The sequence below is a fragment of the Zea mays genome, chromosome 7 (genome assembly GCF_902167145.1).
Source record: "Zea mays cultivar B73 chromosome 7, Zm-B73-REFERENCE-NAM-5.0, whole genome shotgun sequence".
Lineage (NCBI taxonomy): Eukaryota > Viridiplantae > Streptophyta > Magnoliopsida > Poales > Poaceae > Zea > Zea mays.
The window spans coordinates 2,041,200-2,056,210 of record NC_050102.1 but is presented as its reverse complement, the minus strand read 5'-3'; the positions used below and the strand labels follow the sequence as shown (position 1 = coordinate 2,056,210).

At 45.3% G+C, this 15,011-nt stretch overlaps 3 protein-coding genes and 1 long non-coding RNA gene across 7 annotated transcripts; 3 read left to right on the top strand and 1 right to left on the bottom strand.

Annotated features, from left to right (window-relative positions):
- Positions 1-688: 688 nt before the first annotated feature.
- Positions 689-1,692, top strand: LOC103631882 (uncharacterized). Its single transcript, XR_002263865.1, has 3 exons — positions 689-814; positions 1,281-1,326; positions 1,424-1,692. It is a non-coding gene; the product is annotated as an uncharacterized lncRNA (long non-coding RNA).
- Positions 1,693-2,354: 662 nt separating this feature from the next.
- On the bottom strand, positions 2,355-3,913 carry LOC103631881 (uncharacterized). The gene is made up of 3 exons (XM_008653718.4): positions 3,682-3,913; positions 2,650-3,226; positions 2,355-2,568 (listed from the first exon to the last, which is right to left on the bottom strand). Exons 2-3 carry the CDS (start codon positions 3,164-3,166, stop codon positions 2,504-2,506), a joined length of 582 nt encoding a protein of 193 aa, XP_008651940.1. The 5' UTR covers positions 3,167-3,226; positions 3,682-3,913; the 3' UTR covers positions 2,355-2,503.
- A 359-nt stretch (positions 3,914-4,272) lies between these two features.
- On the top strand, positions 4,273-6,490 carry LOC100273193 (4-coumarate--CoA ligase-like 5). Its single transcript, NM_001147637.1, has 6 exons — positions 4,273-5,139; positions 5,231-5,420; positions 5,508-5,653; positions 5,750-5,817; positions 5,928-6,036; positions 6,168-6,490. The coding sequence occupies exons 1-6, from the start codon at positions 4,462-4,464 to the stop codon at positions 6,291-6,293; spliced, it is 1,317 nt and encodes a 438-aa protein (NP_001141109.1). The 5' UTR covers positions 4,273-4,461; the 3' UTR covers positions 6,294-6,490.
- Positions 6,491-6,873: 383 nt separating this feature from the next.
- Positions 6,874-14,835, top strand: LOC100278925 (uncharacterized). Of its 4 annotated transcripts, none has more exons than XM_035960505.1 (10): positions 6,874-7,106; positions 9,068-9,236; positions 9,349-9,452; positions 9,672-9,728; positions 10,124-10,209; positions 10,465-10,550; positions 11,888-12,003; positions 12,340-12,390; positions 12,480-12,566; positions 14,501-14,812. In XM_035960505.1, exons 2-10 carry the CDS (start codon positions 9,083-9,085, stop codon positions 14,663-14,665), a joined length of 906 nt encoding a protein of 301 aa, XP_035816398.1. In that variant the 5' UTR covers positions 6,874-7,106; positions 9,068-9,082; the 3' UTR covers positions 14,666-14,812. The 4 variants fall into 4 exon arrangements, with proteins under 4 accessions (XP_035816398.1, NP_001394495.1, NP_001145516.2 ...); NM_001407566.1 differs by having other exon boundaries at positions 6,909-7,098; positions 14,501-14,835; NM_001152044.2 differs by lacking the exon at positions 6,874-7,106 and adding an exon at positions 7,610-7,766 and having other exon boundaries at positions 14,501-14,796.
- The last annotated feature ends 176 nt before the right edge of the window (positions 14,836-15,011 follow it).

Below are 15,011 nucleotides of genomic sequence, written 5' to 3'. Positions count from 1 at the left end.
GTTCTCTTGCCATTTCTGATTCTGCTGTTGTGATACTCGATTGGGCCTGAGAAGCTGATGGAATCCTCATTCACCGCTGCTAAGGAGTTTGAGCAGGACCAAAGAGGAGACGTCAGTTCTTCCTCCGCTCAGTGCGACCATTCTCCCTGTCCCCCAACTCTGAACTCTTAGAACAATGATGACCACTGCCACTCCTCGCTCATTTTTTCTGAAGGGGAAATATCTATCTTCTTGTTGTTTTATACCGTTGGCATCATTCTCATACTACTAGGAGTGTAGGTAAGGAGTCCACACATGAGTTTGTAAACACCATGTGGATGGGAGGTCACCAACGTGCTGTGCCTCACCTATAGGGGTGCTGCTTTGTCACCACCCTTGTGCCTTGTCCAAGTGCTGGTTACCAGCCTCTTTTTTGTTTCTGAATTCAGGATCTTATGCTGGTCCTACAAGTAACATTAAAGCACTTCCCTCCCTGTTGGCATTAAAACCCCTGGCGTGGTTGTTGTGTTGTACTGTTGTTTGTACTAGGCGAGCATCACTTCCAATTTGTTGTAGTAGCTTTTTCTTGCTACTTCATGGATCTTGGGTCTTCGGTTGTTGAGTTATTTGCTTCAGCATTTGGGCTTCTGACTTAAAGCTTTTGGATTTGTAGGCATTGATGGTTGTCTTGAATAAGATGATGGTGGGCTCTTCCCACCACTAGCAGCTACAGAGGAAGGGGAAGTCTGTGGCTGACAAGGCCCACCGCCGCTACTGTGGTGGCAGAGAAGGTGGTGGTCGCGGTTAGGGCAGCCACAAGACACCCATCATCTGGGTGAGGCGATAGCATCATACTTCTCATCATCCTGTCACATAGCTTTGGTATTATTTCTGGTTTTTGGCTCATGTGCACGTTTGCTGGTATTACTAATCGTTTTCACTTTAGTTACAATGATCACCTAAATCCATGGTTTTTATTGCCTATAGTTGTTAATGCTTCTCTGGTTCTGCAGTAGTTGCCTGGAAACTAAAACTATATGCACACTTCTCTATTTTAGGCAGAAAGTTCTGGGGCTTTATGATGTTCGTTGGAGACTTTACATGTGGACATAAGTGTATGTTGGATCAGAAATGTGATTTATTAGAGTTAAGAAAATTGATGTGTATGATATAGACTTTGAAGCTGGGACTAATGCTCGTTTACATCTTATTATTCTTGTCGTATGCTTGTGTGCTTAATTTGTTGTTTCTATAGATTAATGTGAGGTATAATCTTGTTTTTGGCTCTTCTGATGTTGTAGGTGTTGAGTGCAAGACATCACATGCAAGCTGGATTGTGTTAGACAAGTAATGGTCAACTACTAAATCAGTAGTTTCTTTAATACATCATGCATTATCTAATTGTTATTTTTTCTTATTAAATTGTATGTTGCTGCTGCTCAAGGATTTGAAGCATGAGAAGCGTTGTGGGGGAGAAGCTTCAGTGCAAAATTGTTGTTCTATAGGGATCAACATCCTCAAGATCACTTGGAAAACTTTCACGAAAAACTCGTAATGCAAGCATATGTTTTATTGGAAAAGTTTTCCAAGCTGAATTTCTGAAAGCCTCCTCACTGTTTTAGTTATGCTGAATTGGAATTTGCAACTAGGGGTTTCTCACAAGTAAATTTCTTAGCTAAAGGTGGATTTTGGTCTGTTCATCGACATGTCCTTTGTAATGATGGTGGTGTTTGTTAGCTACAAAATCATCAATCAAAGATTGTAATTATATTGTATCACTGTTTTGTATCAATTTTTAAGCTGCCGTAGCAACGCACGGGCACCCTACTAGTCTAGTAAATAAGCCAAACAATTTATTCGTAATGAATTTTAGATCTGCATTCAATTTTTGGTGAAACTGTCCCCAACGGTCCCCTATATCTATATATAAAAACCGGTCCTTTTGTTGTGGCAGGAGCATGAATTTGTTGCTGCAGCTGCAGGTTGCTTGCAGAGTGATAGAACGCAAGTTTGTTTCGTTCCCCGTTTTGCGCCGCTAGAAAACGAGTGCCGTCCCGTATCGCTATCCAAGGTAGTGTTTGGTTCACCATGGGTAATGGTATCGCAATGGAAATTAAAAAACGGTGGATTCCAAATCAATGAATGCCATTACATGATTTGCTTGGTTAAATTTTGTAACACTTTTTGATTCCAATACACTGTTTGTTTTGGAAACCAATGTAACGTAATGAAATTAAAAATGTGAGTTTTGTAACACTTTTAAATTTCAATACACGTTTTAATATAAGAAACCATTCAACATCATTCGTGAACATAAAAATTTAGTATTTACCATCATTCAACATCATTCCCTTCAACATTCAACAAACCAACAACAACACCATTCGTGAACATTCAACAACGTTCAACATCATAAAAATTCAGTTTTTATCATCATTCACCGTCATTCAACAACAACATATGAAGAACACTAAAGGTAAACAGATTGAGACCAACTAAACCAACAGCAACTTCCAAAGCTCCATCATTCAACATCTAGACCATCACCTTCACTTTGACCTCTCTCTCTCTCTCTCCTTGCTTCTTCATCTGGAATAAATGAAATAATTAGCGAATTAAACCAAGATCAAAACTAGCCATGTACATTTCTACAAACAAAATTCTAGTTACCACGTAGCATGTCGACAATGTATTCCCTCCTCAGTGGTTCTGGAAGTGCAAACAACATCCCCATTTGATCTGGCATCCTAACAAACACACCAGCTGCTTTGATAACTTCTGAGCCAGTAAATTCAAGTCTCCGGACCTCATTGATCGCCTTCTCTCTTAGCTTTTGTTGTGGATCCTCATCTCTTGCCTTCTCTTGGTTGGATGCCTCACGATCCATAGCTTGCGCCATTTTTCCAATTGACATGGTGGCAACCTTGAGATCACCACTCACTTCATTGAACACATCAAGAAGCGGGTCACTTGATGAAGTCTTTTTTCCTTTCCACTCTTTCTTCCGCTTCTTGGAGCTAGATGATGTTGAGTCAACAGAACGCCTTGGTGTCTCTACAGATGTCATATCCTCTCCATCCTCTTCATCATTAGCATTTACACGAACTAACTCTTCTTCCAAGTTTTGAACAGCATCTGTCATGTCTTCCGCACCTTCACCTGTGGCCATGTCCTTGGAATATACCATTGAAAGTTCATCATAGTAAGGAAAGGACACTCCATACAACCCTTTTGCATCTGGATTATTCTGTAAAAAACAAAGACACATTATTTTGGGATAGATGAGTATCAAAAAGGAAATAAACATTCCCTCCATATCAGTGCTTGTATAGAAACATCATTTACACTTCTCTAGTTCTATGGCAAGAAAAGATGCCCAATATAAACATAAATGGAAAAACAGAATTTACACTTCTCTAGCTCATCGATCAACAAGAGAGCAGAGGCATGAGGTCCGGCCATCACAAGTTCCAGTGGTCACCGGAACGGCGCCGGCTGCTGCTGGATTCAGAGACTTCAGAGAGAACGGAATCTGGGAGATTCAGAGGGAATGACCATCGCAAATTCGAGATTCAGAGGAAGAACGGCGCTGGCTGCTGCTCGATTCGGAGACTTCAGAGAGAACGGAATCTGGGAGATTTAGAGGGAACGACCATCGCAAATTCGAGATTGAGAGAGAACGAACTCTGGGAGATTTGTTACCTGGACGGCGGCGAAGACCACTGGCTGCCGGCGTCCGAGGAGGAGGAAGGACTGGGTGGCGGCGCGGCACTGGCGTCCGAGGAGGAGGAAGGCTCGAGCGGCGCCGATTCAGGAGATCTTTCAGCGGAACCGCACGACTCGGGCGATTGATTCCGGCTAGGGTTGGAGGGTTTGAGTTTTCTATACGGTGGTATCCCATTCCAATGTATGTGATTCCAATAGAGTCTATAACAAACACATGTAACGTTATCAGATACCCGAAGGAATCCCATACCGTTACAATACGTCGAACCAAACACGTCGCAAGTGTCGAGTGACGCGGCACTCCAGCGGCTCAATTCTAATCCAGCAGCCTGGCAGCAGCCGCCATCGCCCACTCGCCGTCGCACCAACCGCCGCCCCAGTGAAGGGCCCATGCCGCCGTCTCCGTCCGACTCCAGCCCCGACATGGACCCGCGCAGCGGCTACTGCGCGTCGACGAGGACGTTCTACAGCCTGCGCGCGGCGCCGCCTTCGCCGCCGCCGCCGCCGGACGCCCCGCTCTCCTTCCCGGCTTTCGCCCTGTCCTTCCTCCCCACCCCGCTGCCCTCGCCCTTGGCCGCGAGCCGCCCGGCGCTCGTAGACGCTGGCACGGGCGAGTCCGTCCCGCTCCCGGCCTTCCTCTCCAGGCTGCGCGCGCTCGCCGCCGCGCTCCGCGCCCGGCTCCGCCTCGGCCCGGGCGACGTCGCGTTCGTGCTCGCGCCCGCGGGCGTCCACGTCCCCGTGCTCTACTACGCGCTCATGTCCGTGGGCGCCGTCGCGTCCCCGGCCGACCCGTCCCTACCCGCCGCCGAGGTCTCCCGCCTGCTCGCGCTCTCCGACCCGCGCGTCGCCTTCGCCGTCGCGGGCACCAGGGGCAAGCTCCCTCCCGGGCTCCCCACCGTGCTGCTCGACTCGCCGACGTTCCTCTCGTTCCTGCACGAGCCCGAGGACGCGGCGGTGGTCCGGCAGTCGGACCCGGTGGTGGTCCGGCAGTCGGACCCGGCGGCGGTGCTGTACTCGTCCGGGACCACGGGGCGCGCCAAGGCGGTCGTGCTGACCCACGGCAACCTCATGGCCAGCAACGTGACGCGGGCGCCCGCGGCCGGGGAGACCCTCATGCTCGCCGTGCCCCTCTTCCACGTGTACGGCTTCACCTTCTGCCTGAGGGCGGCGTCGGCGGCGCACACGCTGGTGCTGCCCGCGGCCAGGAGGAGGTTCGACGCCGCGGCGGTCCTGGGCGCGGTGGAGAGGTTCGAAGTGACGCGCCTGGCGCTGGCGCCACCCGCGCTGCTCGCCATCGTGCGCGCCGCCGAGGAGGACGCGGCGGCGCCTGCCCGCGCAGCCTCGCTGCAGGCTGTGAGGTGCGGCGGCGCCCCCGTCGCGGCTGACCTCATCGCGCGCTTCTCGCGCGTGTTCCCCGGCGTAAGCCTCGCGCAGGTTGGTCAAGTCCCAATGCCTCTGTCTCTCTCGGTTCTTGTTCCGTTGTGTGTGTGTGTGTGTTCATCGTAGCAAGCGTGGTTGGCAACAGGGGTACGGCCTCACGGAGACTACAGCCGGATTCTGCCGCGCCGTCGGGGAGGAGGAAAGCGCGCGAGTGGGATCCGTGGGGCGTCTCTCATGGGGCGCCCAGGTGAAGGTCGTTGATCCGGAGACGGGGGCAGCCCTGCCTCCTGGCGTGGCAGGGGAGCTTTGGGTCCGAGGCCCTTTCGTGATGAAAGGTAGGTGAGGTCAGGCCACCATGCAATGCTGTCCGTGAGCTGAGCTCGATCAGTAAGTAACAAACAGTGCTCTGTAGCGTAGCGTAGGTTACCTTGGCGACGACGATTCCACGTCTGAGATCTTGGACAGCCAAGGATGGCTGAGGACAGGAGATCTCTGCTACATCGACCAGGATGGATTCGTCTTCATCGTAGACCGTCTCAAGGAGTTGATCAAGTACAAAGGCTACCAGGTTAGTAATGGTATAGTAACTATCTTCTGCTGCTGTTGCTAGAAAGTTACGACAGCTTTGCCTTGTCTTCTCTGAATCCTTGTCTGTTTCATTCAGGTGCCTCCTGCAGAGCTCGAAAACCTGCTGCAGACACACCCTGACATTGATGAAGCCGCAGTTGTCCCGTAAGAGCGCGCGCGCGCGCACACACACACACACAGAAAAAGCATGAGAAATCAGCTAGCTAATGCCATGTTCATGCTAGCTAACTCATCTTACATGTATGACGATACAGATACCGTAGTGACGAGGATGGTGGGGAGTTGCCGGTAGCGTTCATCGTCAGACGCCCAGGAAGCCACCACTTGCAGGAATCACACATCAAAGACTTCGTCGCCAAACAGGTTTGTTTAATTTGGCCGCTGGCTCAACAGCCAACACAACACAACACAATTTTGCTGCTGCTGCTGCTTCTTCTTCTTCTTCTGGTGAGTCGCTTCATCAGCTATGATAATAACCACTCGTCGTCATGCAGGTCGCGCACTACAAGCGGATCCACCATGTTTTCCTTGTGGATTCGATACCGAAGAACGCGTCGGGCAAGATTTTACGCAGGGACCTGGCCAAGCTAGCGTCGCGGCGCATTAGCTCCAAGCTATAGGTCAATAGGTGCATTGTATGTGTGACGTCCATTTCTTTCCTTCTCTTGTTGCAATGTACTAGCAGACACTGTCAGACTTGTAGTTATTACCATACCGGTTTATTTAATCAAGACATGGAGAGTAATCGTGTAGCCTCTCAACAAGAAAAAAGATAAGTACACAGTACTGGCTTGGCAAACCATCTGCACTATACCAGAAAAGACTGGATAACATTCGTCATATCTACCTGAACTGCTGAACGACACCAAAATCTTCTGCAGCTGATAGACAGATGGGGTTGTTCGTTCCCCAATGTTCATGAGAAGGCGATAAATATTCGAGAATGGATAAATATTCGAGAATGAATGTAGTAGTTTTTAAATAGAATCTATTTGTTATATAAGCTATGCCACATTACCACCAGCAGTTACAGTCATGCCTTCAGATGCAATATAAGTTCAGTGCTGACCGGCAATTTCAACACCTTAACTTATCACCAGTGTTGTAGCATGCGCGTTGGAATTGGAAGAGAGAAAGAGAGATGAGATTCTTTCCACCCCCCCCCCCCCCCCCCCCCCCCCCCCAACTTGGGCCTTTGTCGATCCAAATCAAAGTCCAAGTGGGAAACGGTTTGGGACAACCCAGGCCTGGTTCGGCCCGGCCTTCCCGATTTAGTACAACGTCTCCTGTGTCCTCTCGCGCGCCGCGCCGCCCCTCAGGCCGAGACTCCCCTCAGGCCCCAGCTCTCGCTCTCCGGTCTCCACCGCCGCTCCGGTGCTCCCTTCCGGGATTCCCCTCCGGCGAGCTTGCTCAGCTCCGCTCCAGGTGAGTCGGTGCGCGACCCCTCCCCTCCTCAGGTCGATTCCCACTCCCCTCCACCTGCGGATTCCCATGGCGCAAGGACGTGGTTCGCTGATCCGCTTGCCGGATCTACGCCCTTCGCTCCATCCGGTTAATTGTAGCCTTTTGTACCCAGGCCGCGCGGCGCTGCCGTAGGTTCGATACCCTGCTGTACTTGTCACTGGGATAGATTGCGGTGGTTTTACGCCTCATTGGATATTCCCAAATGGTTATGGACCCTACTAGAGGCCTGCGATTAATAGCGACTAATCGTCCGATTAGTTTAGGAACGATCAGCCTGGCTGGCTGGATTGAAATTTCGGCCCAGTGGCCCACTTCACTTGCCCAGCGGCCCAGCCCAGCTTCCCTTTTCCCGATTCCCACCACGTGAGCAGAAGCTGCACAACCAAGAGGCAAGAGCCAACAGAGCGCAGAAGCTGCACAACCAAGAGGTAAGAGCCAACCGAGCAACGAACGCCCAGGCACACACGAGACACGACACGAACCAGGCAACCAGCTGCCGAGGGAGGAACCCTAGCGGAACACTGTGCAGGTGACGGCGGCGCGCTACCGGTGACGGGGGATACGGCGGCATCGTCCCCCTCGGCCCCTCCTCCATCCCCGGCGCGGCGGCGCCAGCAGCCGGCCTGCAGGTACGGTCTCCAGTCTCCAGAATCCAGATTCAGAGCTTGTCCCTGTTTTCTGGTGTGCTCTGTTGTGCTGTAGCCTGTAGGTACGGGCGTTTGGCTGTTGGCCTGTTGCTGCCCATGTCCATGTTTGTTGGTTTTCAGTTTTACTTAGATGCTGAAAGCCTGAAACCTTCCAGTGATTATTTGCTTCATGTTGTAGTATGGCTGTTGGCCTGTTGCTGCCCGTGTCCATGGGCATATCACGTATGGCTGTTTGCCTTGTCGAAAGCCTGAACCTGAAGCCATGTCCATGGGCGTGTAGTTATATATATGAAGGTTGATCGGTTCCTATAGCCCTGGACGATCAGGATGTCTGATTGACCAATCAGAGCCCGGTTAATCGGGCTGGTCATCGACTAATCGTGATTAGTCGGCTGATCGCCCCTCTGGCGATCAGGAGCGATCAGCCGATCTGAAAACATTGCGATCTCCCTATGCCGATCTCCCTCCGGCTCTGAAATTTAATACTGCAGCAAGGTCCAAACTCAGCCTGGGTGATTCCAACTCAGCTTGGAATCACAATTTAGCGTGGGTGATTCCAAACTCGACCTGGGTGGTTAATCGCTTTACCAACCATCCGTGAGTACAATAACTACTTGCAAGACAGGTATAATTTTGAAGTCACTTGGTTCAGACTTAAAGTTGCTTTGCAGTAATCAGTATGCAGTTGGGATGGCCCATTTCATCTCAACATCATTGTTATTCCAATAGCGGCAATTTTGCATGATCAGTCTGCTGAGTGGCGACTTTTCAAACTGTGACGGTCATCAGTATCCGGAAGGGGAGGATGGCGTCGGCGAAGTAAGAACAGCCGGCGGCGCTGTGCCAAGCTGTGCTCAGCTCAAAGAAATAGCCAGTCTCGGTCTCCAGTTCTCGTCTCCAGTCAAGGTGATAAAAAAAGACATGGGTAGAACGGTCCGTGAGGCTTACTGGCCTGAGGAAAGGAAACACAAAACATTTAAAATGAAGATAAGGACCAAAAACACCTAGAATGAAAAATCCGTGAGCCATGGTGTCAATTTCTAAAAGGATGATGAATTGGATCCTTTATGTTGAGAGGCAGCCGAATTGAGACGTGTATACTGAAATTTCTCCCTTGAGCATCGATGTACATAAAAAATGCTTTTTGTATGATTTAGTGTTACGTCGAGATCATGGATGCATCACTTTTCTGCTGCTCCTTGGGTCCTCATGTAATTGGGCATCTACTGTGTGGCAACATTTTTGTATGACTGAATGGTTTCCCCACCTCTTTATCTCTGAAGATTTCCACGTCGTCCATGGCGCTCGTCGTGATGTGTGGGCAGCCGTGCAGCGGTAAAACAGCAGCCGCCGCTTGCCTTGCTGTGGCGCTGCACTCCTCCTCGCCTGACCTTACAGTCCGAATCATCGATGAGTCATCCCTCCATCTCAGGCGCAACGATAGCTACAAAGGTATTTGACTATTTGTTGTTGTTACATTTTTTAGTTAGCTAGTTTTGGACTTGTGCTTTGACCCTGTGATGAGCTTGTTTCTTTCTTGTTGTCTTTGGTTGTCCCTTGTTAGATATGGTTGTGGAGAAAAACTTGAGAGGGCTTCTTAGATCAGAAGTTGACAGGTCTGTGTCACGCGACAGCATAATTATTGTCGACTCGTTGAATAATATTAAGGTGAGGGTAGTATCAAGTTCTTCATCCTATTTTTTATTTGTCCTATTTATTTCTTCATTCTATTAGTTGTGATATAAAATAGATTCTGCAATTTCCCTTACATCATTGTACAGTTACGATGCCTCAAATGCATTATGGTCTTGCAAAGTTGCAATATTATTGCGTACCTGTGTCTTTGTCTTGGATACAATTAATCAACTTTCCCTTGATAATATGCAGGGGTACCGCTATGAGTTGTGGTGTCTTGCGCGTGCATCTGGTGTAAGATATTGTGTGGTAGGCGCTTGCTCTCTCATTTATGTACTTAGAACGATGGCTTGGCTAGCATAATACAAACAAACTGGAGTTGTAGATGTACGGATTTAATTAACATCTTGAATCAGATGGTAATATTGTTTGCATGATGAGCTACCTTTTCAGACTAGTCTTGGTATTTAACAAGGATTACCTAAGTAAACTTACAAGATAGAGCCTCACCTAACAAAGTTATAAAAATTATGTTAATTCAACAAATAGGACAAATTGGAACTCATGACTATGTGCTGCATGATCCTTTTGTCCAAGAGCACCTATAGGAAAGAATGAAAACTTTATTGTGCTTTCAACAGTTCAGGACAGTAAATCATCCATTCGAAAGTAATTTCTTCTATATTTCCTCTTTTATGTTTCAGCTTTTTTGTGATACAGAAGTGGACCATTGTAAGGAATGGAACAGCAACCGCCAGGAGAAAGGAGAACCAGCATATGATACTAATATGTAAGTCAGATCTAATCTGTATGGAGCTCATTGACCTGAAAGGCTGAAACACTAATGGGGTCAGATGCTGTTGGCATTCTTATTTTTAAACAAACTTGTATTTCATAGGTAATAAGTCTTTAGTAGTTCGGTTACTGTATTGAATTTTGGGGTTGTCGGAATAATTAAACAGCTGTGTTTTTTCTATTCAAGCAGTGCTCTGTCTAGTATCAGTTGCAATTGCCCTCTCATTTTCTTTTTCTTCAATGGTGACAGATTTGAAGATCTTGTAAGTAGATTTGAGAAGCCAGATAGACGCAATCGTTGGGATTCCCCTCTTTTTGAATTGTTCCCATCTAGAGGTAAATAAACTTGTTTATCTTGTTATTGTTGTTATTTGTAATTTCTTCGCATGATCTTGTATGAGTTATCCTCATTGTCTGCTGTTAATTCCAAGGTTATTAAAACGGTAAAACGTTGGAACGTTCATGAGTGAAATTTTGACTTTTAAAGTTTAAACGTAGTTTTAAACAACATAGGAAAAATACCAATACATCATAATTTCAGACAATAATATGAAGTTAAGTACCAAAACAGAGAGGTTAGTGGCTTACCAATACTTCACCCATGAGCTGGATTGAACCCCAAAAGTAACTAATAGACTGGGCCCAAAAGTAGATAATGGTCTAAAATGCATAAAACACTGCGTTTTGCAGTTTAGAACGCCAAAACGCTAAAACGTGGTTTCAACCTCTAATTAGAATTTTGACGTTTAAACGTAGTTTAAACATTGTTTAAACGTAGTTTTAATAACACTGGTTAATTCCTCAGAAATGCTTTTCTAGATTTGAATATGTCTCAAATTTTATAGTCGCTTCACTGCCCTGTTTTGAGTCGTAACTATGCGATTGTTTGCTTCCTTCATAATATGTTTCTTGATGGTTCCTATTTTCATGTGTTTGCTAATTCCTATTTTCTTGACGGTTCCTTCATAACTATTGGCCTTGCTATTTATTCGTTCTGTAGGGTCTTTATCTAAAATAATTGAATGGGTGCTTACCTGCAATTTTTTGTCACGAAAACTAACTGTTGTCCCAAGGTCAACTTTTCCAAATGTAGCTAGGGTACCCAAATTTTATATTCCAGTATTTTAACCTACCTGATCTTTCATCTCTTCTAATCTTATCAAATGCATTGTCCAAATCCTAACTTAGGAAAAGCTACCACCCCTCCATATTTGAACTGTATGTGTTCTGGCTTTCAAAACTATATGATTCCATTACAGGCCAAAGAAAACAGAGAAATTTCATGGATCCATTTGTTATTGAGGAGGATTATGATTAGTTGTATACTGTTTTAATTTTTTTAAAACTGTAGTGTTTGGTTAGCCTTTTGTTTCTAAACTATGTTGCAAAAGATGGTTGACTGGTTGTTGCATCCCAATTAAGAGAAATATATGATAGTCAGTATCTGAAGGCATGCGTGGGAAAAAATATGCAAGGATCAACAATTGTGCTAGATGTTCTTTTAAACACTAAGTTGATCTGCCTAACAAAGCGTTGGACTCTTGATAAACTGCTTCCGTGCAGCAGCATTAGAATATGTTTAGCGCAGGACAATGCATGACCACTTATTTCCTGCATTGGGTTAGGCAAATAATTTGATCTAACTAATCTGTTTTCTCCAATGTTTAAAATAGATGAATTAGTGGAAACAGCTCCTGTTATTGCTGAAGCTGTGTCATATTTGACAAAAAAAGTGGATTCCAAAACAAGAGATGTAAAAGTTCTCCAGCCTACAATAGCCACTCAGACGGTAAGTATAAATTGTTGTTGAAAATTTTTAAAAAAGGGCAAGGGTCAGATCTATTTAGGTCTGTAGTGCACAGCCTTTCCCTGCATTTGCAAGAGGTTGTTTCCAAGATTCAAATATGAGGCTGTTGTTGGAAATTTGAAGTTAAAATGAATTACCAAGATTATTGCAGCTGCCATATGAAAAATGGAATAATACAAGAAAGGAAAAAACTGGCAGCAGCTCAATAATATAGAATGCTTTCCTAATTGACTTGTTTGTGTTCTAGAATGCGGTTATGATTGCCTTCCTGAATCTTTGGTGGCTATTCTAGGTTTCAATGATGTCTTGATATTTCAGGTGCGAACAACAGAGGCTAATTCCCTCTATGAGATGGACAAGGCAACACAGGTAATGCCAGTTGTTTTAGCTCATAGCTGTCTTCGGAAATGCGCGGTTCTATAAATCTACAAGCCTTGGTAACGTGCTACACTCTGCAGGAGGTGGTCAATGCAATTGTTGAAGCACAGTCATGCGGTCTTGGGCTTGCTGTGAATAAGATCTCCATTGGGCCCAACTTGCCAACTATATCCTTTATTCATGGAAAAAGTACTCTTTTAGGGCTTGTTTGGGAGTAAGGGGATTAGAGGGGATTGAAGGGACTAAAATCTCCTTGTTATTTATTAAAATTGAATTGAAATGGAATTTTAGCCCCTTCAATCCCCTTGCTCTCAAAACCAAATAAGCCCTTAGGGCTAGCTTGGAAACTAAAATCTCCTTCGGGATTGGAATTAAGGTGAAAATGAACTAATTTGTCCTTTAATCTCTCCAATATCGTAGATGATTTGAGTTTCCAAACTAGCCCCTAGTTTGTTTCAGTTTTACACAAATGCAATCTCAGTGAGTCAGCATAGGCTATTTTTTTATAATGTGATATATAAATTTGCTATTTGTTCTCCACATGATTAATCTATAATTAGATCCATAATTTCAGATGTACTAAATTATAAAACTCTTAAGTCTTTGTTTGGATACTCTAGTATTCACTCGAATCCACATGTATTGAGGTGGATTGCTAATTTACACCCAATCCACATCAATACACGTGGATCAGAGTGAATACTAGAGTACCCAAACCATCCCTAAGGGCTTGCTCGGTTAGAGCATCTCCAACAATGCTTCAAATTGGTGTCTCAAATTGAAATATGGGACTCTACACAGTAAAAACTACTCTGATAATGCCTGATTTCATAAAATTTGGTCAAAAAATTATAGGACATCTTCTCAAGTGCCTCAAATAGACTTCATTGTAGTGAGCTGCCCTATAACATAGGTTTGAGACTTTACTGTTGGAGCGGGATGTTTTTGGAGCGGGATGTTTTATTGGAGCCTTAAATTCTATAAAATATACTTATTTTTAAATTATAAGGCTTTTTTATAGGTCACGTTGTTGGAGATGCTTGGGTGGATTGAGGGGATTTAATCCACTCCAATCCCTTGAATCCAGATCAAACCGAACATGTCCTAAGGATTTGCCTCTTCTGCCTTCTCTACGTGCACATAGTATGCTTGGTTGATCTGATGCAGTTGGGATGCTTAACTGATTGCCACATCCTTAGCATCTCCAACAATGCTTCAAATTGGTGTCTCAAATTGAAATATGGGACTCTACACAGTAAAAACTACTCTGATAATGCCTGATTTCATAAAATTTGGTCAAAAAATTATAGGACATCTTCTCAAGTGCCTCAAATAGACTTCATTGTAGTGAGCTGCCCTATAACATAGGTTTGAGACTTTACTGTTGGAGCGGGATGTTTTTGGAGCGGGATGTTTTATTGGAGCCTTAAATTCTATAAAATATACTTATTTTTAAATTATAAGGCTTTTTTATAGGTCACGTTGTTGGAGATGCTTGGGTGGATTGAGGGGATTTAATCCACTCCAATCCCTTGAATCCAGATCAAACCGAACATGTCCTAAGGATTTGCCTCTTCTGCCTTCTCTACGTGCACATAGTATGCTTGGTTGATCTGATGCAGTTGGGATGCTTAACTGATTGCCACATCCTTAGCATCTCCAACAATGCTTCAAATTGGTGTCTCAAATTGAAATATGGGACTCTACACAGTAAAAACTACTCTGATAATGCCTGATTTCATAAAATTTGGTCAAAAAATTATAGGACATCTTCTCAAGTGCCTCAAATAGACTTCATTGTAGTGAGCTGCCCTATAACATAGGTTTGAGACTTTACTGTTGGAGCGGGATGTTTTTGGAGCGGGATGTTTTATTGGATCCTTAAATTCTATAAAATATACTTATTTTTAAATTATAAGGCTTTTTTATAGGTCACGTTGTTGGAGATGCTTGGGTGGATTGAGGGGATTTAATCCACTCCAATCCCTTGAATCCAGATCAAACCGAACATGTCCTAAGGATTTGCCTCTTCTGCCTTCTCTACGTGCACATAGTATGCTTGGTTGATCTGATGCAGTTGGGATGCTTAACTGATTGCCACATCAAGCTTGAGAGATCTGTTGGCCTACCTGAGCTCAGAAGCCTGCGGAGAACTTTCATCAAGCTGGCAGGGCAGTACAGTCTGAGTGGGCCACCACCACCGACAGATGCTGACAGCGCAAAGAGGATGTTTGTCGACTACTTAAACCGTGAACTTGGTGCATGATAATTTTCATTCGCCTGCGTTGCATGAACACTATGTAGCATGTGGTTAACTTGGGGGAATAGATAATTGAAGACAACTTGATTGTACTTGTTCCTTGTTTTGTGGAAATCTTTATATGACTATCTTAACGTCCTTGACGCCTTGGTGGACATGCAACATGAATATTTTTTTCTCTCAAACCCGCATGAGAGGTGCTCATCATTATATTAAGAAAATAAAAAGGGTTTAAAATAGACCGGTACAAGAAAGAGGAGCCACCTTATTGTGGAATAACCAAAATAGAGAAATGTGTCTAGTACAACACTAAAAAGACTACCATCTAGGAATTGGGGCGTTTAGGATAGAA

Excerpts from the sequence above, each read along its gene's own strand:
- LOC103631881 (XM_008653718.4), bottom strand. The coding sequence starts at position 3,166 with ATGGTATATTCCAAGGACATGGCCACAGGTGAAGGTGCGGAAGACATG. Across the intron at positions 2,569-2,649 it reads CATTGTCGACATGCTACGTG|ATGAAGAAGCAAGGAGAGAG; the intron begins GTAACTAGAATT and ends CATTTATTCCAG.
- LOC100273193 (NM_001147637.1), top strand. The coding sequence starts at position 4,462 with ATGTCCGTGGGCGCCGTCGCGTCCCCGGCCGACCCGTCCCTACCCGCC. Across the intron at positions 5,140-5,230 it reads CCGGCGTAAGCCTCGCGCAG|GGGTACGGCCTCACGGAGAC; the intron begins GTTGGTCAAGTC and ends GGTTGGCAACAG. Across the intron at positions 5,654-5,749 it reads TCAAGTACAAAGGCTACCAG|GTGCCTCCTGCAGAGCTCGA; the intron begins GTTAGTAATGGT and ends TGTTTCATTCAG.
- LOC100278925 (NM_001407566.1), top strand. The coding sequence starts at position 9,083 with ATGGCGCTCGTCGTGATGTGTGGGCAGCCGTGCAGCGGTAAAACAGCA. Across the intron at positions 10,210-10,464 it reads CCAGCATATGATACTAATAT|ATTTGAAGATCTTGTAAGTA; the intron begins GTAAGTCAGATC and ends CAATGGTGACAG. Across the intron at positions 12,004-12,339 it reads CTACAATAGCCACTCAGACG|GTGCGAACAACAGAGGCTAA; the intron begins GTAAGTATAAAT and ends TTGATATTTCAG.